General features: G+C 40.1%; 1 protein-coding gene across 2 annotated transcripts in view; it reads right to left on the bottom strand.

The window, feature by feature from the left end:
- ARHGAP26 (Rho GTPase activating protein 26) overlaps positions 1-26,156 on the bottom strand; it is a 415,883-nt gene that overhangs the window by 72,207 nt on the left and 317,520 nt on the right. For both annotated transcript variants that reach the window (XM_004686837.2, XM_012727989.1), the window contains exons 19-20: positions 17,999-18,137; positions 2,165-2,318 (exon numbers count right to left, since the gene is read on the bottom strand). In XM_004686837.2, coding sequence (XP_004686894.1) covers positions 2,165-2,318; positions 17,999-18,137 — 293 coding nt within the window. The remainder of the gene's footprint in view (positions 1-2,164; positions 2,319-17,998; positions 18,138-26,156) is intronic.

Here is a 26,156-nt window from a genome sequence, read left to right as displayed (position 1 = left end):
CACTGGTCTTGGATGCAACTCAGCCCAATCATCAAGGCACAGTGTGCTGACAGAGTTCTCAGAATTAATTTACTCAGGTAAAGTACTGTGGCTTTTATTTGTCAGGACAAGCTGGTTCTGTTCACCGAGGCAAATCATAGGCAGAAAAGAAAAGGGAGGTGTGAACTGGTGAACCACACCTGACTGCCCTGGGAAATGGCCACTTTACCTGTTGCATAGCTACTGGGGGCTCTCACTCAGGGCTGCTCTGGTGTCAGCACTCATGTCAGCATGCTACAACTTGACAACAGATTTCTTTGAGTTCAGGACTCAACGTGTCTTTCAGAGATTCACTCAGTTTGGAAGGGCAGCAGTCTTAATGGAGACAAACATACACTCCCCATCCACCCCTGCAAAAGCCAACAAGTATCACTATTCCTGGCATCACCCTGTGTTCCCAGGAAAGAACCCTAAGTAAGCAGCAGGTAGGGAAGAGACCCATGAATGATTCGAAGTAAATAGAATGAACTTCAGTGTTACATATAAAACATTATATCTAGACATGTGAAGAAAGCTAAAATGCTAACCCCCTAGGGCCTCCAGGACCTGTTTAGAAGACATACCCCCCTTTAACATTCTAATCCCCAAACAGCCTCTTTGGACACACTGTACTCAGTGGTGACTCAGGGAACTCCCAGCCACCAGTTATTGAAAACAAAGACTAAAGGCTACTAGCTGGTACTGTCGGCTTAAATTGGGGATATTAGGCAACCTGGACTAGATTGAACTTTGCTCATGCTGAGCAGTAAATAACTTCAGCAAGAGCCAGGTACAGAGATTTAAGCAAACTAGGAGGAAAAAAAATTATAATCCCACTGAAGTTAGGAAAACAGGTCTAAAGGTATCTGAGAAAACACAGCAGAGGAGCTCCACACACAAGCCAAACCATGGAGAACCAATCAACTGAGTTACTTCAATTATTCTGAACTCTTTAGGCAATGGTCTACGTCTTACTGAACAAATACATTACCTACCAAGGTAAGGAGCCAAGCTTCCTGAATACTGAGGTAAGGCATAAAGCTGACAAGTAAAAAGAAACTTGGTTTTTTCAATGTAAGATATTATCTTCTCCTGTAGTTGTGTCCCAAACCCATTTCAGTCACTTTCCCACTCAAAGATTACTCTCCCTGTCTCTTCTAAGGCCAATCCTGCAGGTCTATAGATATCTTAACGAGACAGAAAGGTCAGGTGCCTGCATGAAACCACAGCATGAAGAGGGTCAGGAGAAGGTTCTGACCTGCTGTTATTTCACCAAGTGAACTGTCCTGAAGGCAATCTGTGATTGTACTTCAAACTATTTTCACTAGAGAAAGACAAAATCAACTCTGCTTTTCCTGATTTTTATGCAACTGTAGCCTGAGAGTCCAGCTGTTCTGGTCATGGCCTCACATTCTTTCTGCAAAGGCTCCAATTGACAAGATTTATGAGGTGGTACAAAGAAACATGCTAAGCAATGTGGGATGAAACCACAAAGGAGAACTTTCTGGCCCTAGCAGAGTAAATCTAGTTTTCTCGGAGAGTTAGAAACAAGTCCCTAAATTATCTTTCTCAGTTCTGGGAGCTCAATACCATAAAATGAAGAAACAAAGATTTTTCTCTTGTATAGTCTGTGATAAGAGACCACAGTATTGCTAAAGCTATAGGATCTTCAGATTCAAATGGATCCTGGGGGTATTTATTTCTGGAAGTGGACACAGAATCAGCACTGAACATTCTCAACATAGTCAGAGCAAAGGGAAACTGAAACAACATGAATGAATGAAACAGACTTGGCTATGGATCTCTTGGAGCACTAGTGTGCCTTGATGTCTGCAAAACTGAAAGAAACTGCTTTTCATGCCCAACAGCCAGCACAGGCAAAAGCCATTTCCAAAGTCATTCAGCAGGACAGTTAATCAAAGATCACTAAGGCCAAGAAGCAGTATGCTAAAAACAATGATATCCTTTGAGTTGATGATGTATAAAAAATCCACAGCCAAACTAGCCAAACTCCAAGTTTAGGGGGGAAGTTTAAACCATGTTCGCAGGTAATGTTCAAAATCAGCTTGGGGCCAGAGAACAAATTCAGGGTGGAATAACCATTAGTCAAGGGCCTCTGTAGCAGGCAGTCACACATGGTACTTACAGTGAGTTGGGCCGTGTGGGCTTGAGCACATCCAGGTCGGGATCACTGGAGTTCATGTTGGGCTGTAAGCTGTTGTTGGAATTAAGGATGCTATTTGTATTTGATGAGACAACAGATTCCAAACTGGAGTTGATGATGCTGTTTCTTTGTTCCTCTGCAGGTAGGGGGGGGGGAGAGACAATGGCCCCATATTAATATTATTCTCTAGGTATAGTTTGTTCCTAAATATGAAAACATTTTAAAAAATAAAACAAGACTGGATTGAGATATCTGGGTCAACAAAGCTAAGTAAAGGACAGAGGGAGGAATAAGAATTAAAAGTAGGAAAGGAAAGTCAAGCAGAATAGATAATTTGAAAGTTTAAAGCAAATCCCTGCCTCAGTCTCACAGGACACACCTCCCCTTTATATGCCCCTGTCTCCTAAGATGGCCTGACCACAACACCATAAGCCATGTCTCCTTTTGACAGGCAGAGGGGTCAGAATATAGAACAGCCTTAACAGTCCTCTTGCATTCAACCATATCTTGTTTTCTGTGACATTCACCTTTGATTCTATAGTCTTGCTCCCAATATTGTCCGAATTGCTCAGGTCATGTCCCGTCTCTGATTCCGTAACATTCTATAGCACTCATTATAACTTCCTTATAATTCAGAAGTCTAAATCTCTACTTCCCTAGACACAGCTTTCTGGGTTGCCACTAGCCCCATGTATTTGATGTTTCACTTTAAATTAGTTCTTTGATAGATCTGTAAAAGATATGGTATAATCTGCACATAAAATTTAAAAGAAGAGAACAAACAAATAACTGAGCCCATGGTCTTAACAGTTGTACTGATGCTTGGAGAATTTGCTAAGCCAGGGGGGTAAAGTAATTTAATTCTCTTTAGGACTCTGCCTCTGGCTGGTTGTGTGGCCTTAGGCAATTTTCAATCCCTCTCTGACTCTTGGCTAATGCATCTATAAGTCAATAGGGGAGAGTGAGAAATGTCTTGCACAGATCAAGAAACCATCATGAGGATCAAGTGGGATCATAAACAAGAATGTGTTTTGTAAACTTCAAACATCGCTCAAAGAACTTTTTGTTACTTCCCATATTTAAAAACTTGGAACCATGTGCTGAAGAAAACATTTTTGAGATGATTTAGCTGAATGGTACAGACATGACTGCTGCAGAAAAATATTAGACTCTTGCCCCACATGTATTGCAGATACACCATGCTGAAATCAACTGAAGCTTTCAGTACTCAGTTCACTTGTGGAGAAATATCACAGCTGGGTTAATCGTCACCAGACTTCTTTAAGATGAGCTCGAGGCATACTAGACCCCTAATACAATAGACAGGGCTCACTCACTTGTTAGCTTAGTTTTGAACTTAGGTCTCTTTAGGCATGAAAGAGAATGATGTCATGATAAAAATTAGCTTTCCCCTGCACTAATCATGAAGGGCAAAAAAAAAATCACATCATGTTTGTAAAATGACATTAATCTTCACATCACTTATACAAACACACCAATAATTCTTAATACCGTGGCAAATTCTCAATGCCTTGTTTAAAGTCACATAGAAGAGTTAAAAACTCCATGAAGCAATTGGGAGAGTCCTAAACTTTAAGCAGCTTTTGAGAAAAAGTAGATTAACTTGAGTTCTAAGATTTAGGACAATTCATATTTTAAGTTTTGGTTCCAAACAGAAACAACAACAAAGAAAGAGAAACCAAAAGAGTTACACTGAGCCAAGATGTAGGAGGACTAACAAGTCCTGCAAATGGGAACTTGCTCCCAGTTAGAAAAACAACTCTGAAATTACATAAATAGGGATCATTTAGGGAATCCATATGCCACTTATCAGTATGAATCAGCATAAGTAAAATTTTCCTTTGCATAAAATATTCACATTCCTGAAAGACTAGTAGAAGCCCAAAGACTGTCAGACTTGAAGACTACACATCCCTAAGTTAACTGGAGGCATTTTCTCTTTTATCTCAAAAGATGAATAGTTTTATTAACTCCCATTTGAAGTCAAGTTTGCATGACATCTCTGAATTCACAGGAAACAAAAGAGAATAACTATAGTTCATAGTTCTCTTGTGATGATACTTATCCATGAGATAGATATGGTTCTATAAATTAAAAACTGCATCTTGCTAAGAGTATAAAGCACTACCAGGATGTTTTTTTCTGCCATATCCATTAGAAAAAGAGAGTATCTGAGATGAAAGCGTCCTCTATTTTCATTAGTACTGAGTATCTATTGAGTATCAAATACAGTTCCCAGTCAGCAGACCCTTGGCATTTTAATGAGATGAATACTAGAGCATTTACTAAGCTGTACATATTTGTTCATGTTTACCTTCCTAGAAGACTAAAAGTAATCTAAGATAGGATATTTGACAGACAAAACTTTGAAATCACAAATGAAGGAAATATTAGATAAAGATGTTTTACTTTATAAAATATTTTATCAGAATCCTAATGCTCACAAATAGATTTCACTTTAAAAACTGGATTTAATTAAAGGTCTTTTTTTTTTTTAAAGATTTGTTTATTTATGCATACAGAATTAGGGTACAGGCCATAGGTGGGAGGATTCACCAGAGGTAGGGTGGGGAGCAGAACAGGCAGATGGATGAAGTATACTGCTGAGGGAGCAGTGAGCAGGTCAGGAGAGGTCTGCCTCGCGGTCACCTCCGGGATGGGGTTTGAACTCGCACTGGAACAGCTTCAACGAGCTTGCAGTGCTGCCTCCTAACCCACTGCGCCACCAGGGACGGCCCAGTTAAAGGCTTTTAAGAACTAGTCACCATTACAGTATTATAGACCAAGTCTCTCCAGAGACTCTCTCTCTTATAATAACTATTATTGAGTTAACAAGAAAGGTTGTATCATACATATGCGATATTTATCTGAATAAACCCACAAGAGAATGTGAAAAGTGTGGAAACGAGGACTCATACATCCTGGACTAGATAAGTTAATAGAACAAAGTAAGTAGCAACTCCAAAATTTAGAGTTTCCAGTATTCTATTTACTGAAAGACATATTTCTTTAGTAATAAATTCTTTTTGAGATTCCAGTCTCACTTTAATAGATATCTAAGACCTTTCACATATGATATAACCAGTAACAAAGCAAAACAATAGCAAAAGCAATAGCTCAGGGAGTGACGTCAGAAGAAAATACAAAAAAATGTAAACTCCAAGATTTCAGTTTTATAGCCAAGGTAGTCAAACGTGCATCCTAAAACCCAGACTTTTACTTACTTGTCTATCTCGATGGGTCATGTAATGAGAGAATCTAGAAATATGGCACTTGGGTTACAAGACTAACAGAGTTGAATCTTAAAGGACATCTCATATAATGAGGCTGATAACTCCTAGGTGGACAGACTTCTAGATTTGCTGACAAGCCCTAACAAGATGTTGAGGTTTATTCCAAAGAAAGGATAGAAAGATCAACAGCAAATCAAATGTTTCAATGGTTATAACAAATTATACCAGGACAAATTCTAAAGCATTTGGTATGAATTAAGAAAGAAAGAGAAAATGATTCAGTAATGTCACTCAAAATAGAGGATGTTTGTCAGGTAGGTAAATGAGTACTTGCTCTTAACAGGACAACCCAATAAGAACAAATGGCCTAAACAATTTTTTAAAAAGATAAAATTAACAAAATTGAGGCAATAGTGATTTAAAATGGCTTTCGTATTTTCATCAGAACGTAGAAGGCGTAGTGATGGCAATTACATTGTTGACAAAAAAAAATATATATATAGGCTAGTGGACTGAAAAAAAAAAAAAAAACAACAAAAAAACCAACAACCAGTTATGAGTCAAATCAACAAAATCACAGAGCCATTTAAATGACCAAAAAGAATACCCACAGCTTAAGAATATTCCTAAATTGGCTGTAGTCAATTGAAAATGCTTGCCTCCCTCAAGCATGTCTCCTCCTATTAGTCACAGAAAATCAAAGCACAGAACCAAGGAATTAATAAAATAAATCCCCAAACAACTGCAAACATTTATGGGTTACGTGTTGGATGTTTATATTTACATACTATCAGGAGTGACAAACTGGATGTGGCTTACCACCTTGTCTGTCCACACCGAATACATCAAGCATCCATTACAGTGACCCATGAAGTCAGCAGCGGCCATCCTTTCCTAGTGCCAAGCCCACGTACTGCATGTAATAAAGCTCCACAAACAGTTACCAGATGAATCATAAATATAAGGCAGCAATAAGCTATAAAAATGCATTCTGCAAGTTCTGGAAGAGGCAGTTTTGTATGACTGAATTTTTTAGGTACTTCAGACATAGACCATTAATGTCCCTGAAACCAAAATACTACTGACAGTGGACAGAGTTTCTGCTATTTTGTACAAATCAGGAGCGGAAAAACAAGAGTATTCAACCAAATCACTGCAACTAAAAAAAGAGAGCCACAGAATAATTTTGGTGATATTGTACTTGTTCTGGGGTTGCCATGGAAATCTGGGTGCTAAGCTACTTCACTTTCCATATTTACCAAGTGACTCCTCCTCATTCTAATGACAAGCCACCACATACAAGAGGCAGGGTCTCTGTTTATCAGAGAAGCCAGAGGCGAGGCCAGGAAAGCATACACAGAGCCAACCCAAATTCACATGTCTCGGCAGGCCTGAACACGTCTGGCCCGCTGAATACACAAAGCTGGAGGGTAAATAGGAAACACAGACGTTCACCATCACTTTGGGGGAGGCTTCACACCATGTATGGAATTCTGTCAGAACATAGGCTAACATCTCATCTTTCCATGATGTTTGAAACTAGCTGTCAGGAAGATCAGGGGAGATAATGACTGTTGTTTAACAGCAGCTTGTGATGCCTCACAGAGCCTGAAGGAGGGAACTCTCTACACAAGATCAAACAGGGAGAGAAGGGAGTTACCAGACAGACGGAAGTTTTGCAAAGACACAGGGCTTTAAGCAAAAAATATTAAGGCAGAAGCAAAATACCCAGAGGCTTTCCTGTGCTGTGCTGAGGTGTACTTTCTCCTGCTTGTTAAAATTTTGCAATGAAGTCTGTAATGTATCATCTTGACAAGATAGGATGATAATAAGCATGGCAGCTTAATGAATTTTGCAATAAAAAATGATGAGTGCACAGTAATTTCTGAGTTTACCATCTCTGGGAAACACCCAAGTATATGGGAATCTTGGAATCAGACTTCCTGAAGCAATTTTTTCCTCTTATAGCGTTTGCTGCTTCTAATGGTTATGTGCTGAACCACACTAAAATCTGAGGTGGGCTTGGGCCCTCCATGGTGGCACCACAGCCACTTCAGCATGAGTTTGATCCCTGGCCTGGGAGGTGACCCATGTGGTGTGGCAGACCTCTCCTGTCTCTCCTGCTGCTCCTCTCAGCAGTGTACTTCTTTAGTCTGCCTGTTCTGCCACCCACTCTGTCTCTGGTGAACCCTTTCACTGCTCCTGCACCTCTGGCCTGTACCCCAGTTCTGTATGTATAGATAAAAAAAAAATCTTCCAAAAAAAAAAAGAAAGAAAGAAAAGATCTCCTGTGTGTGTGATAAGATGCAGAAAATTATTAAAAAGGAAAATCTGAAAATCTGAGATGGTCTTATTCCATGCTGACCTAGACTCAATCCTTAGGATAAAAATAATTTTAAAAGACATTTTGGGCAGTACAAACTAAAGAGCAAGTTGATAAGTGAAAAATATGGTCAATGCATGGTTTTGACCATAGGACATAATACATGGTACAACTTTTGGCAGGCTCTCTTCAGCAAAACCACCACTGATTTGGTTCCTGTGTGCACTGAATGGCTCCTTTCCTCCCCCTGGTGCTCATAATAACCCTTTTCTGTGTAAAAGGAAAGAATGCCAATAAAAATGGATTTCATGAGAGAATGGGAAAGTCACTGTGGCTAGCTTAGGATTGAACTGCATCACAGGAATGAGACAAAAAGGTATGTTGGGGAGACCCACCCATGAAACAACATTTAGAAAACCAGAACAGAAGACTGAGCCTCTGGGGAATGGCTGAACAAGGAGGGGGCTGATCACACTTAGAATGGTACTTCACTACTCTTCTCTACATGAGAACTTAGTTTCAAATAGGGACATTATTTCCTTCAGGATTCCCTGGTATCTCAGGGAGTCTACATACAACTGCTTGTACTATTTTGCTCATTAGAAAGAAAAAAAAACACTTTTTATTGTTTTTATGCCATGACTTGTTGCAATATGGGTTTGAGATAGTAAGTAAAACATATAATTATAGTTTGTTTTTAATAACATAGAAAAGTGACTACATGATAAATGTGCATTCCACTCCCACTTAGAAATCACAAAAATGCATACAAATATTCTACTTTTTTTTTTTTTGGTGGGCAAACACCTAATGATCTTTCCATACATAGAAATAGCCATATGTATACACTTTTTTCCTTTTAAATACTAGGATAACACCATACTTAATGTTGCACTGCTTGCTTTGTTCACTCAGTGATCAAGCCAGAGACATGAGTTTGTAATATCCTTTTTTTTTTTTTTCATATAATGGTCTGTCTTGAACTTTTTTCTGCTATAGCTTTCCATCTTTTTTTTTAAAAGGCTACATCAACTCTGCAATTTGGAATCGCACATGGTATAACCAGTAATTAAACCTAGAGCCACATGATACTTTACAGTCCATGTGACAATAGGAATCCATGTGGACAAACAGATCATCTGCCAAAACAAACAGGTGTGTCTAAAGTGCCCAGGATCTGCAGAGGCAACCTGAGAAAAGGCACACGCTGCAGCCTTGCCTGCTCCTTGGAGGAAGGCATTACGTAAAGTCTTTGAAGAGAACGAATTCCCAGTTACTTTTCAACAAGGAAGACACACATGAGAAGTATAAGAGCTGAATTCTTGACCTCTCACTGGGCCTGTCTGGGAGAGGGTCCAGGATGAATTAACTGAACTGAAAGAATTAATCAGAGCTATAATCCCAGCAGCTAGTTAAAATGATCCATGTAAAACAGGTCCAAAGAATCCACCCCACCCCCACCAACACTGAACAACTTATTCCAGGCTGTTGATGTATTTGTATTCAAGCATAAAATGGGCTCTCTCTGGGGCCAGGGTGATTCTGTGTTACCCTCATGGTTGGGCCTCTTTGGAATCTGCAGGCTCCAGAAGGGGAATATTTTTTCAGTGAATGTGAAGTAAAACTATAGCCTGATGATGATCACCATAATCACAGCTAACATTTATTAGGTGCTTACTATGTTACAGGCCCAATGTCAAGTACTTTACATGCACTGGCTCACTTAAATCTCAGTAATCACCCCCAGAGGAAGCTATTATTAGTGATCAATTTTACAGATGAGCAAAGGAGGTTCACAAAAGGGAAGTGATACAATCCAGGTCTCAGAACTGGTAAGTGGTGGAGAAAGCACCAAAACAACATGGTCTGGCTGCTTTCATCCACCATCCCAGGCTGCCTCAAGCCCCAAAAGAGAATTAAAGGAATGTTCTGGTAATGATAGAAGACAAGCAATCTTGACTGCTTTTCCCCTCCTCCAAGCCAGGGCTTCTCTAATGAGCTGGCATCAGCATCACCAGGGTACTTTTAAAAATTCAGACACCTGAGTCCCAGCCAAGATCTCTCAATTCAGAATGTACTGGGGAGGAGACCAGGCACCTGTGTTTGTAACTAGCTCCTTTCATGATTCCAATCCACACCCAAGTCTAAGAACCTCTGTTCCAAGAAACACATTTCAACATCTCCATATAAATACTAAACATTTGGGACAAAACAAGCAATAAATGTCACCTTGCAACTTCTTGGAACAAATCTTGCAAGAATATGTACAAGACCTGGTTGCTGGCTTCCTCTACTCCTTCTGGCCCTATCTCCTACAGTTGCCCAGAAAGAAAATAGCATGTGTGTCAATAACTTTCACCTAGATATACCAGTCCAATTTCTGCTGTCTGATGTATCTGTGTAGAAACTTGGAGATTAAACAGTAATCTCTTTTGCCACCCCCTCATCTGACGGCACAGTTGAAAAACCTCATTCCATCTGTTCTGAGGTGATCACAAATGAAAGTGATTGCGCTGGCCAGCATATTAAAGCTACCACTGAAGGTGCACACTGCTCACTGCATAGCTTGAACTGGCTTTGGAGGGGTGGCTGGCGTGTGCTGTGGCATATTGAGTAACCCATTCAATATGGTTCAACTGCCCCCATGGCAGCGCTGGCAGCTGGGACAGATGGCTTTTATTGCTTCTGTAACTCAGCCTAGCAGGGTTTTCACATCTGTTGCTTGAGAATCGACAGAGGCATCCTTGTGAAGACAACACAGTCTGGGAGAGGGCCATCACTGGGGCACAACTTCCTCCTCCATGGGTCACTAGGCCAGTTAGGTGATTACTCTCAAGTCTCAGTTTACTTGGCTGTAAAATATGGATAATAAGAACCTACCTTACGAGGTGATTATCAGCTATACAATGAGATAATAATGGGCTTAGGTTGTGAGGCGACTTAGTTAGCTGTAATCATTTTTATTTTTATTTTTGTTGTTATTCAATGAAGTTCAAAGCTAGCTTGACCTCAAGGTTCTTACTCAAATGCACCCATTTATCCTTCCACATCAATCCACCACCTCTTCACAGGCAGTTCACTAGCTTAGTGAAAGGTTAAGCACCAGATTTATAAATGGAACTGGAAACATTTTCTTTTAGAAATAAGGTTGAGTTTGTGGAATGGGTTTACAAAAGCCACACCTCACAGAACAAGCCTGCATGCTGAAACAGGAGGGCTGAATAATGACTGGTTACTAGTGTGGCTGTAGGGTCAGAACAATTCGACCCAGTTGCTCTGTGCCCCTGAGTACTTAATATGAATTTTATTTTTTCCTCCAAGTGTAAAAAAGGATGCGCACATAATTTTAAAGACTGAATGAGATGTTGCATGCACAATGTCTAGTGCCAGAAATCACTTGAAAAATTGAGTAACTATATATATTAAACAGGGTCAACTTCTATGGCAAAATGTTTTCAAGTTCAATCTGGGAGCATATCTTTTCATAGCCCTTCCCTCAGTGACAGACACAGGCACTGTCCAATGCTGTCGACAGAAAGGCTGTCTTCTCTGTTGTCTCTGCAAAGCATCAGAGGTACCCTCCTGTCCTCTGGGTCAGACCATGATTGCCATTTCGAATAGTGACTTTCTCTAAATTCCTCCTTTCAGAAAACACTTCTTGAACATCCTTACAGACATACAGACAATTTGGATATCTAATTCCCTACTCACTAACATATTCAGTGGTTTCCTAGTGATTTGCTTTTGTTAATTTGATTTTTTTTTTAAATTGTACACTTTCTATCATTTCCTTTATTGTATTACAAATGGTTTATTCTCAGGAGCTCTTCTCATTTGTTCATAGCACCACTACCATCACACACTACATATGAGGGACCACGTGCTGAATGTTGTGTAAGTGCTCAAAGTTCTGACCTAGCACAGAGCATGAGAAAGAATCCGGTTCCTCATTCTGGGAAGACACCGCTGTCATCATAAAGACAGCTTTGCCTTTAGGGAAAAAGGAAACACCACCTGGAGCAGATTAAAGTCAAAGAGTCTTACAGAGGTGCCTGTGCACATAACTCATGTACCTATACAGAAGAAAGAAAAAAAAATCCTTCTGAAAAGTAAGACACTCATCTGTGAGCACAGATACATCCATAGCAATCTGAGGCCAAGAGTGAGAGAAAAGAGTGGGCTCTGGCTATGCACAAAACTGCCACATTGCTGGGAGGTAGGAGGGAAACAAACAGAGAAGTGCCCGTTATAATGAACTGAGAGCTTCAGGTGGCTTAGCATCTTAACGAGTGACTGAAGAGAAGGCTAAGAGAACAGAGGAAATATTAAACCATCACTACATCAATGAGGAGAAAAGCTTAAGTGAACTCAGAAGAGATCAGGCAGACATGAGAGGAAATGAAGTTCTGAAAAATCTCACATGTCAGCTTTGAAGGCAGAGGAGAGGTATATGCAGATGGATTTGGGTATATGTACCCACACAAGCACAATCCCTGTAACAAGAGGTTTGCTGTGTAGCAAGACCCTAAGGAAAGGTAAGTGTGCAGAACAGTCCTGGAGAGGAGTCACAGTGAGCCAAAGGGCAAGCACACGCTCTTACAGATGAACGATGCGTGTCCACAGTGAGAGAAGTAGTCAGCAGACAACATTTGAGCCCAGTTTTTTTTTGGGTGGACACAGAAACTTGAGTTTGTATATTTACATTAAGAGGAAGGATCTGAGTCAAGAATTCAGAGCAAGGTCTGCAGACTTGGAACCACAGCACACATCCCACAGGCAGACAAGACAGCTCCACGGCTGGGTGTGGATGCACATTCCTTAACTTGAAGGTTAGACATTCATTTTAATGAGTATTAGAGGATAATTCAGTGAGACCACCAAAGTCATGTTTTTAGAGCTTGCAAGGAACAGGAATAGGCCGCGTTAAAAAGTGAGTTACTTTAAAGTTGAGTTTAAAAAATGAATTAACAATAAGTAGTGTTTGGAAAACTGGACAGCAGTATGTAAAGGAATGAAACCAGATCCTATCTCACACTATAACCAAATATCAACTTGAAATGGATTAAAGATTTGGACGTCAGACCTGAAACCATGAAAAACATAGAAGAAAACTGGCAAAATACTCCATGACATAAGCTTCAGTGATGTCTCTGCTGATTCATCTCCAATAGCAAGGAAAACAAGAGGACGTGAATAACTGAGACTAACTCAAATTAAAAAACTTCTGCACAGTCAAAGAAAGTGCAACTAAGATAAAAAGACACTCTACTAATGGAAGAAAGTATATGCACACCATATATCTGACAAGGGGTTGGTATCAAAGATCTACAGAGAATCCATACAACTCAACAAAAAGAAAATAAATAACCCAATTAAAAAATGGAAAAAAGAGCTGAATACACACATCTCTAAAGAAGATACGCAGATGGGTACGGGAATATGAAAAAATGTTCAACATTACTTATCATCAGGGAAATAAATGCAAATTAAAACTACAAATAAGACACTACCTTTCACCAGTGAGAGTGGCCCATATCAAAAAGACCAGAAATAACAAGTACTGGCAAAGACGTGGAGAAAAAGATAGCCTCTTAGACTACTGGTGGGAACATAAACTGGTCCGGCCTGGATGGAAAACAGTTTTCCCAAAAGATTAAAAATGGATATGCCACACAACCCAACAACTGCACTTCTAGGTATCTATAAAAACACTATTTCAAAAGGAAACTTGCATGCTGCCCATGCTGACTGCAGAAGTACTTACAAAGACTAAATTATTAAACAATCTAAGTGCCCCAAATCATATGAACAGATCAAGAAGATGTGGTATATACACATTGGACTACTTCTCCATGATAAAAAAAAAAAGCTTCATAAGCTACATAAGCTTCAGTGATGTCTCTGCTGATTCATCTCCAATGGTGGCACAATGGGTAAAAGCACTGCATTATGAAACTCTCCGAAGCCACTGCAAAACCAGTTTGATTCCCAGCCAGGAACAAACAACATGGCATGGCAAACCTCTCCTTACCTCCCTCTGCACCCCTCAGCAGTGTACTCTGTCAATCTGCCTGTTCTGCTCCCCACTCTGTCTCTGCTGAAGCCTCTCACCGCCCCTGCACCTCTGGCCTGTACCCCAGTTCTGTAAGCATAAATAAATAAATCTTAAAAAAAAAAAGATAAACTCATGCTACTTGTAGTGACGTGGATAGAACTGGAAGGGATTATGGTAAGTAGAAGAAGAAAGATAAATACTGGATGGTGACACCTGTCACTTACAGGTAGCATATCGAGAAACCAAACAAAGGTCAGATAAAGTCAAACTTAAAAATTAATCTTTGAGGCCCTCCCTGGTGGTGCAGCGGGTTAAAGCACTGCACTGAGAAGCTAAAGCCACTTCCACATGAGTTCGATTCCCGCCTGCCCCGGAGGTGACCACATGGCGTGGCAGACCTCTCCTGACCTGCCTGCTGCTCCCCTCAGCAGTGTACTTCATCGATCTGCCTGTTCTGCTCCCCACTTTGTCTCTGGTGAAGCCTCTCGCCACCCCTGAGCCTCTGGCCTGTACCCCAGTTCTGTATGTACAAATAAATAAATCTTTAAAAAAAAATTAATCCTTGAAATAATGAACAACCATATACCAGAGACATTTTACGGGGGTGGAGTGGGGAATGGGATCAAAAATCGGGGGTGGGGAGGGAAATGCACGGGATTATGGTGATGGCACACGGGTGACTTGGTGATGGGAAACCCGCGGGGATTACAATTGAGATGGGGGAAAAAATGTACAAAATGATGTAAAAATAAACTTTTGTAAAATAAAATAAAAAAATTAATCCTTGAAAATCAGCTCCAGAGTTGAAAGAGCCTGAGTGGGAGAAGGAGGGATGAGAACACAGTGGAGAGGAAGCACAACGGACTGTGGTGGTGGACTATGGGTATTTTGGTAGTGGGGGCACTATGGTAACTACACTTGAAGGGGAGGGAATTCTATGCTCCCAAAATACAAACAAAGTTACCACAATTAAAAAAAAAATTTAAAAAGAAATAAATGAATTTGCACCCTTCTTGGTAGTGCAATGGGTTAAGGAATATCACTGTGAAGCTATCCTCAGCCACTGTAGCATGAGTTAAATCCCCAACCAAGGAGATGACCACCTGGCACAACAGGCCTCTCCTCTCTTGCCTGCTGCTCCCCTTATCAGTGTACTTTGGCAATCTGTCTGTTCTGCTCCCCACTCTGATGAATCCTCTCACCCCCTGCACCACTGACCTGTACGTCAGTTTTTATATGCATTCAATAAAATAAATATTTTTTAAAAAGCAATAAATGAATTAAACAAACAACAACTTGTAAGTTATTGCTAAAAGAGTGAATGAAAATTCATGGTAATAATTCAAGTTGAGCAAGTTCTGAACTAAGTATGGAGAGAAACCACAAACTGAAAAACATCACTATTGTGAAATATACAGTCACTATTACATATTATGGAATATAAAGTACAATTTCCCCCCATAAATTACTTGCATGGCCTTTACCTATACTTTAATTTCAAAGAGTAAAAACAGCAAATTGCTTTGATAAAGTTACTTTCTATCTGGTACACAAATGAGATGAAGGGAAAGAGAAGGTATGCGAACCTTTATGCTCACATACCTGCTCAGCTAACAGATAAAGGGAGCAGAATTACAATCTGGGAGAGACAACTGCCTGCAGAACCTCTTGCTCCTGGCCCAGTATTTCTCAGAGCATCAACTCACCCCCCCCCCATTTCCTATGGTGCTTTCAAGCCAATTCAGCTATCATTTCAGTTTCCCAGAAAAGGGTTTACAAAATTATGAAAAGTATATGTATATACATGTATCTAAATATATTTCACTGAAAATATTTCTTCTCTGAGAAAGAGGCAAGCTAAGCACTTGGCATGTATCTGAGTTTATGGACATTCCAGTCCTGTTTACAGGGAGCAATTCCTGACATTCAGAGGAATGATACATCACTTCCCTGTCTTCCTGTCTTCCATACTTTGGTCCACCATTTGCAGACAGGGATATTGCTGCTTGATCTGGAGCTTAGGCAGCTCTGCCTTCACAGATCCTTAGCTTTCATCCTTTGTCTCATGTGATAAAATTAATCGTGGGTATACATCTAATTGATTTTCTCCTAATCTCCACCTTCTTTCTTATGTGCTCCCAGAGTAAGCTTTAAGACCTATTCCAAATCTGCTCTGACTTCATCTAACCTCAAACTCCACACTGGTTTAAACTTTACTAAAATTTACTAACACCATCTGACTTGTGCTGACTTGTGCTGGACATTGCTCAGTGCAAAACATTAGTGCATGGCTCTCCTTTTCAGGTAAAAGCATATCACCCTGCAACTGATGCCTTGTTTATGGCAGATGTGGCTGAGGAGAGAACTATTCTAAACTTTTCCTGCTAACACCCAAAGAGAGTATGACTCTAGTCAAATACTTAAGCGGAACACAGGCTATCATTCAAAGGGAGGCCAATCCCAGCAAGGGTTCTTTCTACACACTAAAATTGTGCATATCCTGACTGAGAAATTCTTCCAGGAATTTATCTTAAGGAAATGATCATGAAAAGGAACAGATTTAGCTACAAGGATGATAACAGTAACTTGACACATGAAGTAAAATATCTTAAATAAATAACTTAAGTGGTGCCAAATACACTAAAGGATACTGCAGCATCTTATACAGTGATATTTTGAGGGCAGTCAAGATTTGTTTTCAAGAGTTATAATAAGGAATTGTAATTAAGAAAGAGAAAAATGCCCATCCAAACATGGAGTATTTTGCCTCTTTGGGGCAAAGTGGACCATTATTCTCCTTTATGCCTTCAGTGTACCTCACAGGAATTAATGGTAGCAATTATACCACATTTTCCACCCCTCATTTACAGAGAGCTTACTGTATACTAGGGACCATTGGAGGTGCTTTAACCCTCACAAAACCATCAAAGGTAGAAACTGTTATCATGTCTATTTCCCAGAACAGGAAACTGAGGCCCTCATATGTTAGATAACTTGCCCACATCACAGTCAGTCAGGAGCAGCAGCAGGAGACTTCCTGATCCAGACATTCTGGCCCGGTGTGTGCTTTCAACCATCAAGTTTGGCAGTCTTTCTGAAGGTACCTGTCTGTCTCCATTAGAGCAGTTATTGTGCTGATTTACCATGAAGCATTCACTTATCTACTTCCCTCATCCACTGTGAGCTCCTTAAAGATTCCATTTTTATATCCCAGTCCTTTTATATCCCCAGCAAGTATTGTAGAAATATTGGTTATGCCAGTGAACCAATCTTGGTATCGACATGTAATTAAATAATAACTAATAATAACAATAATTGTGGGGAGTGCTAAAATACATAGCTTCTTTTAATTTTCACAGCTTCCAATATGAGATAAACACTGTTATCGCTACAGAGAAGGTAACAAAGGCTGAGAGAAGGCAAAAGACTTACCCTGCTAGCACAAGAAGCCAGGCCTGACTAATCTCAGGCAGAGCTTGAGCCCTCAACTCCTATACTGCACACAACCCTCTGATTACAGAAGACAAAAGAGACTGGATATTTCAGGATTGGTAAGTTACCACAATAACTCAGAAATCCTGAGATGAAAAAAACATTCACTAAAATTGTGATGATAATACGATGCTTTTTGGAACAAGGAGGGCATTATTCTCTAATTAATTCATTAATTAACTTAATACACTTACTATGTGTCCATTCTATGCCAGGTCCAGGTCCTGTGAGAGGTGGAGTAGAGGGAAGAGCAAAACAAAGTCCTGCTCTCGAAGTCACAGTCTAGTGGGGCACACCTGGCCCACGCTAATAAGCATTTAATTACAAAGTGATCAAAGGAAAGGAAACCAATTCTATGGAAGCCGCTAACAAAAGGTGGGGCAAAGCAGCAGGCCTGAGCCGAGCTCTTATTGCGTAGGAAGAGAGACTAAGTTGTTTGCCCACAGAAGCTATGAATCCTGACAAAGAGAATCCTGACAAGCAGCGGGTAGCCTGTGCCTTTTATTCACATCAATACTGCATCCACACCTATCAGGGTTACTCACTGATGGAACCTGGGAAGGTGCGATGATACATGACCCTCAAAGGCACAAAGGCAACAGCACAGTGAGAGGCAGACATGAACATCCTGAATGGGTGGGAAGTGGCTGGAAAGTGGCTGGGAAGTGGCTGGCTGGGGCAGCAAGACTCACGTTTCTCTGTGGACTGCACAGTGTGGAAGAGCGTCAGGGGCCTCTCACTGCAGGACGGAGGTTTGGAGTCACTGCTCTTCTTCCGGGACAGGTGCAGCTGGGCGTTGGTGAGAGGCATGTCAGGCACGGTGTTAAATATCTGCAAGTGAAATTTCACAAAAAAGATTACGCACTACAGTGAAATGGGGAGAAAGCACAGGCCTGAACCAGTATAATGAAACTTTGATGATGTCTCACAATCAGCAAGACCTAATGGCTTTCTTTTAAATACTCCTAGGAACTAACATTAAACATTCTACTTTGGAAGTTCATTCCAGGTCCTGGTAACCGTTCACTTCCATTTCTAACCTCTTCTGCTACCATTTCCACAGATCTTTTTGCTGTTCTCTGCAGGGAAAAGGAAAGAAGCTATGCTAAAAATATTTGTTATGTTTAAATCCTGTTAATAGCACTTTAATTTTTTGATCACTTTTGTGCAGAACCGATCAATCAAAATTCCTTTATTTTTCCACAACTAATTCCATTTCTCAGTTTTTAAACATTTCATAATTTTCTCAGGATGTAAAAAAGCACCCAGAGCAGGGCACTATTTGCAAGTCCTCAACCATCATCAGATGCAGGATCTTTTGGAAATCAGCAGTTCTATGTTTTCACTGATGCTGAGCATGGGAGCATGGGGCTTTTTGTTTCAATTTATTTTTAAAATGCATTTGTAATGAGCATGTTACTTAAGAGAGGAGCAGAAAGTTGTTTTTCCTTGATGATAAAAGTAACATGAACATAAATATTACAGACAGTTTGGAAAATGTAGAAAACATCCAAGAAGTAAACAGAAACACACTCTGAATTCCACTATTCAGACATGAAGTTTTATTTTCAAATGGGCTTTTTTTCTATTAAGTTTTCATTAACTTTTTAAAAGTCCATGAATAGTTAAAAATGAATAGAAAATGTAGACCAAAAAATCCTAACACCCACCTTTTGTTTTCTACAGACACATTATAGCAGAATTATTACAATAGCTTCCACTGGTGAGGTGCTTACCATGATTTTATTAGGAATAGTCACTATGCATTTTTGTGAAGCTCACTAAGTTCTCAATGACCCAAAGCAAAAGGTGCCATCCTCACCATTAATAATAAATAACAGAGGCAGAGAGGTTAAGCTGCCACAATTACAGGTACAATTATAGACGGCAACATGCTTGACTTTTCTAATTTCCTTCTTAAAGACATAGAATAAGAAGATTGATTCATGCAGTCAACAAGATCTACTTTATACCAGGCACTCTGTATATATACACACACAAGAGGCAAACATGTGCTCTGTGGTTATACTCTGTATTCAGTAGCTGTGATTTACTGAGTATTTGCCTCAGATAAGTATCAAGCTCAGTGTACGAGCTTGGTATAAGTATGACATTTAATGTTAACATACACAATTTTCATAATTGAGATTATAATATTTTTATATTTTGTTTCATATATAGTTTGTCAAACATTATATCATAACATTTCCCCCTTCCCCAAAAAATAAATTCTTCACTGGGCCTCCCTAGTGGCCAAGAGGTTAAGTCTCAATGCTATCATCAGTAGGCCTGATTTCCATCCCTGGCCAAGGAGGTGACCCACATGGCACAGCAGACCTCTCCTGTCTTGGCCACTGCTCTCCTCAGCAGTGTATTTCAGTAAATATGCCTGTTCTGCTCCCTACTCTGTCACTGGTGAACCCTCTTACCACCCGTACCTCTGGCCTACACGCCCGGCTCTTCTACACAAAAATGAATAAAATCTTCAGGTATGAATCTTAAAGGCTGCATAATTCTATGTAGAAGACAATCACTGTTATCTCTTACTCTTTAGAGCTAGCCTCCTTCTGCCATCGTGAGTGACAAGAATATGGTGGTGGCACTCCCCTCTCTCCTTCCCAGGGCAGCCCTGGGCACATCAGAGACTTTCTCATGAACCACCTTCCTTTGTGCATGTATTTAAAAACAGAATGTAGAAGCTGATATATAGGGAACAAAGTCCTAAGAATTAGAAGAATTTCAGCCCAAACAGCTGCTCTCCATGGTTTAGTAGGTCCTTGGGCTCCAATGATGCCAGCCAGCTGGTTAAGTCAGTCTTGTTCCCAAACACAGCTGTCTGAAAACAGCATTATCATATTTTCCCTAGGGGACTGGAATTTTCAGCAAAATAAACTGAATCACTTTGAGTTCAACTGAGGCGAGGGGGTAAAGGAGAGAAGGGGACTTAAAGCAAAACAACAAAAACCTACTGGCTTCCAGGGAAGTTGAACCCCTAAAAATAAGTACTAGTGCTATGCATGTCTCCAAGTTCCACTTAAGTATCTGCAAGGAAAAAAGAGCAAATATAGTTGTTGCTAAACTCAAGGATCACAGCCTCTAAGATACTTTCTCACCTCTTTACTTTGTTCCCGAATTAATTTACTGAGACACAGCTCCTAGGAGGTAGGCAGCCCAACAGTGTACTGTTATCACTGATAGTTAAACACTGCTCCCTTAATGAGTATTCACACCTCCAAGAACCTGCCAGATACTTTGCATGTCTAACTCTAAGACAGCTCAGCATAGCAAGTAGATGACCATTCTGTTAATGACAGATTTCCTAGTCTGTTATACAGCCAAGCAGGAGAGAAGCTGGGACTAGAGTCCTCGGGCTGCAGTTAATACTTGTGCTCCTCAACTCCTCAGCTGCCATTATTTATTCAACATATATCCTTCAGCCAGCCTTCTCTAGAGAGGTCAGTGGTCTCATTTGAATTCCAACAAATAAAGAGGTCTCTTAGCACCCTTCTGCCTCTGGCCTCAAATTCTGTAATTTGAGAAATCTGAGCTAAAAAAACACCTGAACATGAATTCAGACTTAGAGCCAGTCCCTCCTGTCCTTATGCCTGGCCTCCATATTGTGTCTCTCTTTTCCTAATGCGATATTTTGAGATCCTTGCCCCTCTACCATGGGAACAAAGATAATGTATATATATTTTCATTTCAACTGTTAACAAAATTGTATTTATTCTTTCCTAAAAATGTGACAATGGGCCCTCCCTTGTAGCATGATGGGTTAAAGCACAACACTGTGGAGTTAGCAGCAGCAGCTGTAGCATGAGTTCAATCCCCAGAATAGGAGGTAACCCACATGGCATGGCAGACCTCTCCTGTCCCTCCTTCTCGCTGCTATTATCAGCAGTGTATTTCAGGGAATCTTCTTGTTCTGCTCCCCACTCTGTCTCTAATGAATCCTCTCACCACCCCCAACCCCGCACTTCCGGAACTGTACCACAGTTCTTGTATGCATAAATAAACAAAAAGAGTAACTTGGGATGAAGGATTTAGATAAGATGCATGAAAAACTGTTCCTAAAACACTGTTTATACCAAGCTGAGCAGAGCAGGAAGACACATGAAAACACATGAGAGAATTTTATTCTGCACACTGGCTGTTTTCGCTTGGAAAAAAAAAAAAGTAATTTAGAATCAGTTCTAAAAGAAGGAAGTTTTTTTGTTTTTCTTCACAGGCAAGAACTTTAATTCTGAAGGCCAGTTCTCTGGGGCTCCTGGTGAACCAGGTCCAGGTTACTGAAGAAGTTATGACAGTATTGCTCTCAGGATCAAATGCAATAATGTGCGAGTGAGCACACCTCAAGATGTGCCATGCCAGACACAGGACCATCACTACTATTATTACACAAGTGTTTGTAACACTTACTAAATCAGAAAGACAACACAAACTTTCATTCAGAAGGCTGGTAAATCTTTCCTCAAATTGCTGTTGCTCATTTAACTCTGAAACCACAGCACAAGAATGTTATTTATAGGCTGTGTATCTTCTGGTCACCTTCTAGCCATGCCAGGAGTTGGCCTCTGTGCTCAAAGTTTGAGTTGAAATTCTGTCAGCAATCTGAATTGTTCACAATTTTGTGGGTTTTTCCAATTTTTATTTTGCTTGGAAGATATGATTTCAAATGAACCAAATGAAGTTACCATCATTCTGATGAGAAAAATCACTGTATGGAGGAATCTGCTGAATGGTGGAGTGTGAACTCTAGTAATCTATGAGCAATGGACTTCTGGAGCTCGTCCATGTGGCTGGAACAAACTCTTCATTTTACAGAAACATTCCAAAATAACACACACAAAAGAGGGGATTTGTTCTGTGTCCCAAGTTCCCCATCAGTTCTGCCCAAACTTACAAACTGATTCTGACTTAGGAATGCCTTAGAAATAAAAGTTTTAAGACGGTAAGCCTTCTGAATAACACTGTACCATAAAAATATAACACCAGATATTTTTCCAAGTATCCTCAATTTCAAGCTTCCAATAAGTGGAATTAGCACACCCATAAATACTAAGATACTATTTCTCTGTATTTATGGGGCAGAATGGTTAAGGTAGGTTGGCCTGTGTGGTCAGTGCTGGTGTGGGCTAAGCACTGTTTCTGCTGCTTCCTCAACAAGCAATGTCTGTGGCTACACTGGTCCTGCCACCACTAACACCAACATTATTGCCTTATCACCAGAAAAAATACAGAAAAGGAGTTTTTAGCAATTATACGGTTGGAAAGCACATGGCCATTATATCTAGACAAACTTAGTTTCCATTTAGAGAAGAGCTTCATGTTTCCGAGGCTGTCTTCCCTGTACAAGTGGGGATTTCATACCTGCCTTGAACAGCTAGTTAAAAAACAAAAAAAGAGAATGCACATAAAACAAAATGCTTAACACAGAACCTCCCAAAGACTGGGCTGGAGGTCACTAATATAAATGACAATAAAAATAACCAAAATATGTTCAGTGCTTATCACGGTAACTTATTTATATGGATTAGCCTGTTATTTACATGGTAAGTCTCCCTTTTAGGTGAGGAAATAGAGACTTACTGAGATTAACTGATTGTATAAGGACAGGTACAGCTAGGCTGGGTTTTAGCTTGACCGTCTGGGTGCTACCCACTCATAGTTTTTATACCTATTATAAATTCTGGAGACAGGAAATGGAATGAATATAAGCTTTGGAGTTGGAAGGATCTGATTTTAGTTACTACCTCTGTGATTATGGGAAAGTTACATAACTCTCTGACCTTCAGAGATGCCTCATCTGTAAAAACTCCCAGGACTACAGGGAGGACTGAAGCACATAGCACAGTTTTGCACTCAGTGTTCAAAAGACATTATTACATTCAATAAAGTATAAGAAGGGAAATAATTGGACACCCAACAATGAATTATTTGCAGTCAGGACACGAGGATTTAATTTATAAGTGCAAATTTAATTACTGCTCTTTGCAAAACATCGATCTTAACTGCTTGCAGCAATGCTATATTTTACTGTTCTTTTTCCCTGGCCTATAAAATTTAAATTTCACTAGCCCCTGCACAGACCCATCTTGAAATTGTAGACCACTGACACTTGTGGAATTTGTTCTTAGTTATGTCACATACACATTTTTACATGTTTTCAAACCCTCTGTCATATGCTCCTGCAATTTACAAGGATTAGGAGCCTCCCTGTAATGTGTGTGGTGTGCTCTTTATTATGTGCTGTGATTTTTATGGGAGGAAAATTAGTCATGATGAAGAGTTCCTGGTCTGTAACTGCAAAGTAGCTGTAAGGCAATAAATCAACCAAAGAGGCCTTGGGATTACAACACAAAACAGAGAGGCTTCTATGAGAAAAGAGGCTGACCTTTTTTCTGAGACACAAATGCACCAGGGTCGCAAGTAGTAAAGGGTAACAAGTGTAGGCTGGCTTAATCTGAGGAGTGTCTGCTTTGGGAGTGGAGGAATAGTATTATTGTCTGAGCATTGCTTATGCACTGCCGTGCTTTCTCAAATAGACTGGGGTGTAGGACTGCTTAGCAGTGAGAAGCCATTTCCATTGAAGAGTCAGGAAAATCTTAGCAGGGCTCCTTTACTGTTAACAGTTAAGAAACTAAATTCAGAGGCCGCAGAGAGTTTTTATGTATAGCTGGAAGTCTAGTGTTGGTTGGGACACCAACAACATGGAAAGCAGTTTCAGGAATTTAATAAAAACTCCCTCAAAAGGAACCAGTTACGGCAGCCCTCCCCGGTGGCGCAGCTGGTAAAAGCACAGCACTGAGAAGCTAAAGCCACTTCCACATGAGTTCAATTCCCGCCTGCCCTGGAGGTGACCACATGGAGTGGCAGACCTCTCCTGACCCGCCCACTGCTCCCCTCAGCAGTGTACTTTGTCGATCTGGCTGTTCTGCTCCCCACTCTGTCTCTGTGAAGCCTCTCGCCACCCCTGAGCCTCTGACCTGTACCCCAGCTCTGTATGCACAAATAAATAAGTCTTTAAAAAAAAAAAAAAGGAACCACTTACCCACAGTAACTAAGGGTACTTAAAGATGGCTTGAGCAAACCATGAGATACTGGGCCTTCCCTACCTCCTTAAAGATTCTATTTCCTGCTTCTTTGCTGATGAGAGGAACAGATGAAAACATAACAGAATTTCCCCCTTAAAAGCAACATTGAAGAAGCTTCACAATTCAATCAATGGCAGTTTAATCTTGGGCTTACTTGGGAGAACACACATGTTCAGAGTTACATTTTACCACATTAGAGGATTGTGCACACATAGCACCTGACATAGAAAACTAAATTTGACTGGTGATGAAAGCATTTAAACCTATCATTCAAGTAAATCTAGTTTATTTCTATACCTGCCTTAGGCAGAACCAAAATGAATATACTCAGTAACCAATGGGAAAAAGTAACAAACAACAAAATCAATATACAAATGAAAAAGTTATGATCATAAAATATAAAATCAACTTCCCAGGTAGGTGGTAACAGTACCAAGGCTTATTTCAGTGTTTTAAAGACATTTATCATCATTATCACCATCATCACTATTAACTTGGCATATAAACAGCTGCTTGAAAGATCAAGGAAATGAAATCAAAATGCCAAATACTTGTAAGTTGCCAAACACTATTCAAAACAATTGCATTTTTAAAAAATTGTTGTACATTTTGTGTACAAATCCTAAGACTGGTGCAATGGATGTCAAGGGCACTGGCATTTTCATAAAATTAGAGCAAGACAGTTTTGTGGGCCCACTCAAATCAAGACAAATGCAATGAAAGACTGCCATCTTATTAACGAATGCAAGGTTGCTTAGTACTTGGTGCTTACACTGAGTGTTAAGTGTGATCACTCATAGTTGCTAGCTCTTTTTATATACATGTAAGGTTAAAAGTTAACAAATATTGGCCCTCCCTGGTGGTGCAGCAGGTTAAAGCACAGCACTAAGAAGCTTAAGCCACTTCCGCAAGAGTTCGATTCCCGCCTGTCCCAGAGGAGATCCACATGGCGAGGTAGACCTCTCTAGACCCGCCCACTGCTCCCCTCAGCAGTGTACTTCGTTGATCTGCCTGTTCTACTCCCCGTTCTGTCTCTGGTGAATCCTCTCACCCTCCGCATCTCTGGCCTGTACCCCAGTCCTATATGAATAAATAAATAAATCTTTTAAAAAAAAAGTTAACAAATATTATACAGAGGCTCTGATTTGGGGGCATTTCTAAGAATTAACAGTTCAAAGAGCAACATTCCTACTCATTCAATGCCAACTAATAAGTTATGAAAAGAATCTTGATAACTTATTTTGTAAACTATTAATAAGGCATTAAAAGGGGCCTGATAAAGCATGTGGGGCACAGCACATGTGCACCACTGTCCTGTTTCTGTTGTAAAAACCCTTTCAAGTGCCACAGCAAGTATGACGGACTGATACAACACAAGCAAAGCCAGTTTTATTACTATATATTGGAACTTCACAGAACAATTAAGGCAGATAGATACTTTATTAGCTTGAGCTTCATGTTTAACTGAAACCATACAGAGAACACAATCTGTTTTCCTGATATGGTTACTCTTCCTAGACATCGACATTTTTCAAATTCATTGTCAAGTTAGCCTTTAAGAAATTTTACCATAAAAAAGTTACAAACGAAAGACTATACTTTCAGGGATCATTTCTATAGTTCGTTACTAGAGAAGATTCTCTGATCGTGTAGAGCACCAGAAATGTTGGTGAGGATGTGGAGAAAAAGGAACTCTCCTGCATTGCTGGTGGGAATGCAAACTAGTACAACCACTATGGAAAACTGTTTGGAGGTT

Source organism: Condylura cristata, unplaced genomic scaffold (assembly GCF_000260355.1).
Source record: "Condylura cristata isolate star-nosed mole 26May11 unplaced genomic scaffold, ConCri1.0 scaffold00021, whole genome shotgun sequence".
Lineage (NCBI taxonomy): Eukaryota > Metazoa > Chordata > Mammalia > Eulipotyphla > Talpidae > Condylura > Condylura cristata.
This window is presented reverse-complemented; position numbering and strand designations above follow the sequence as displayed.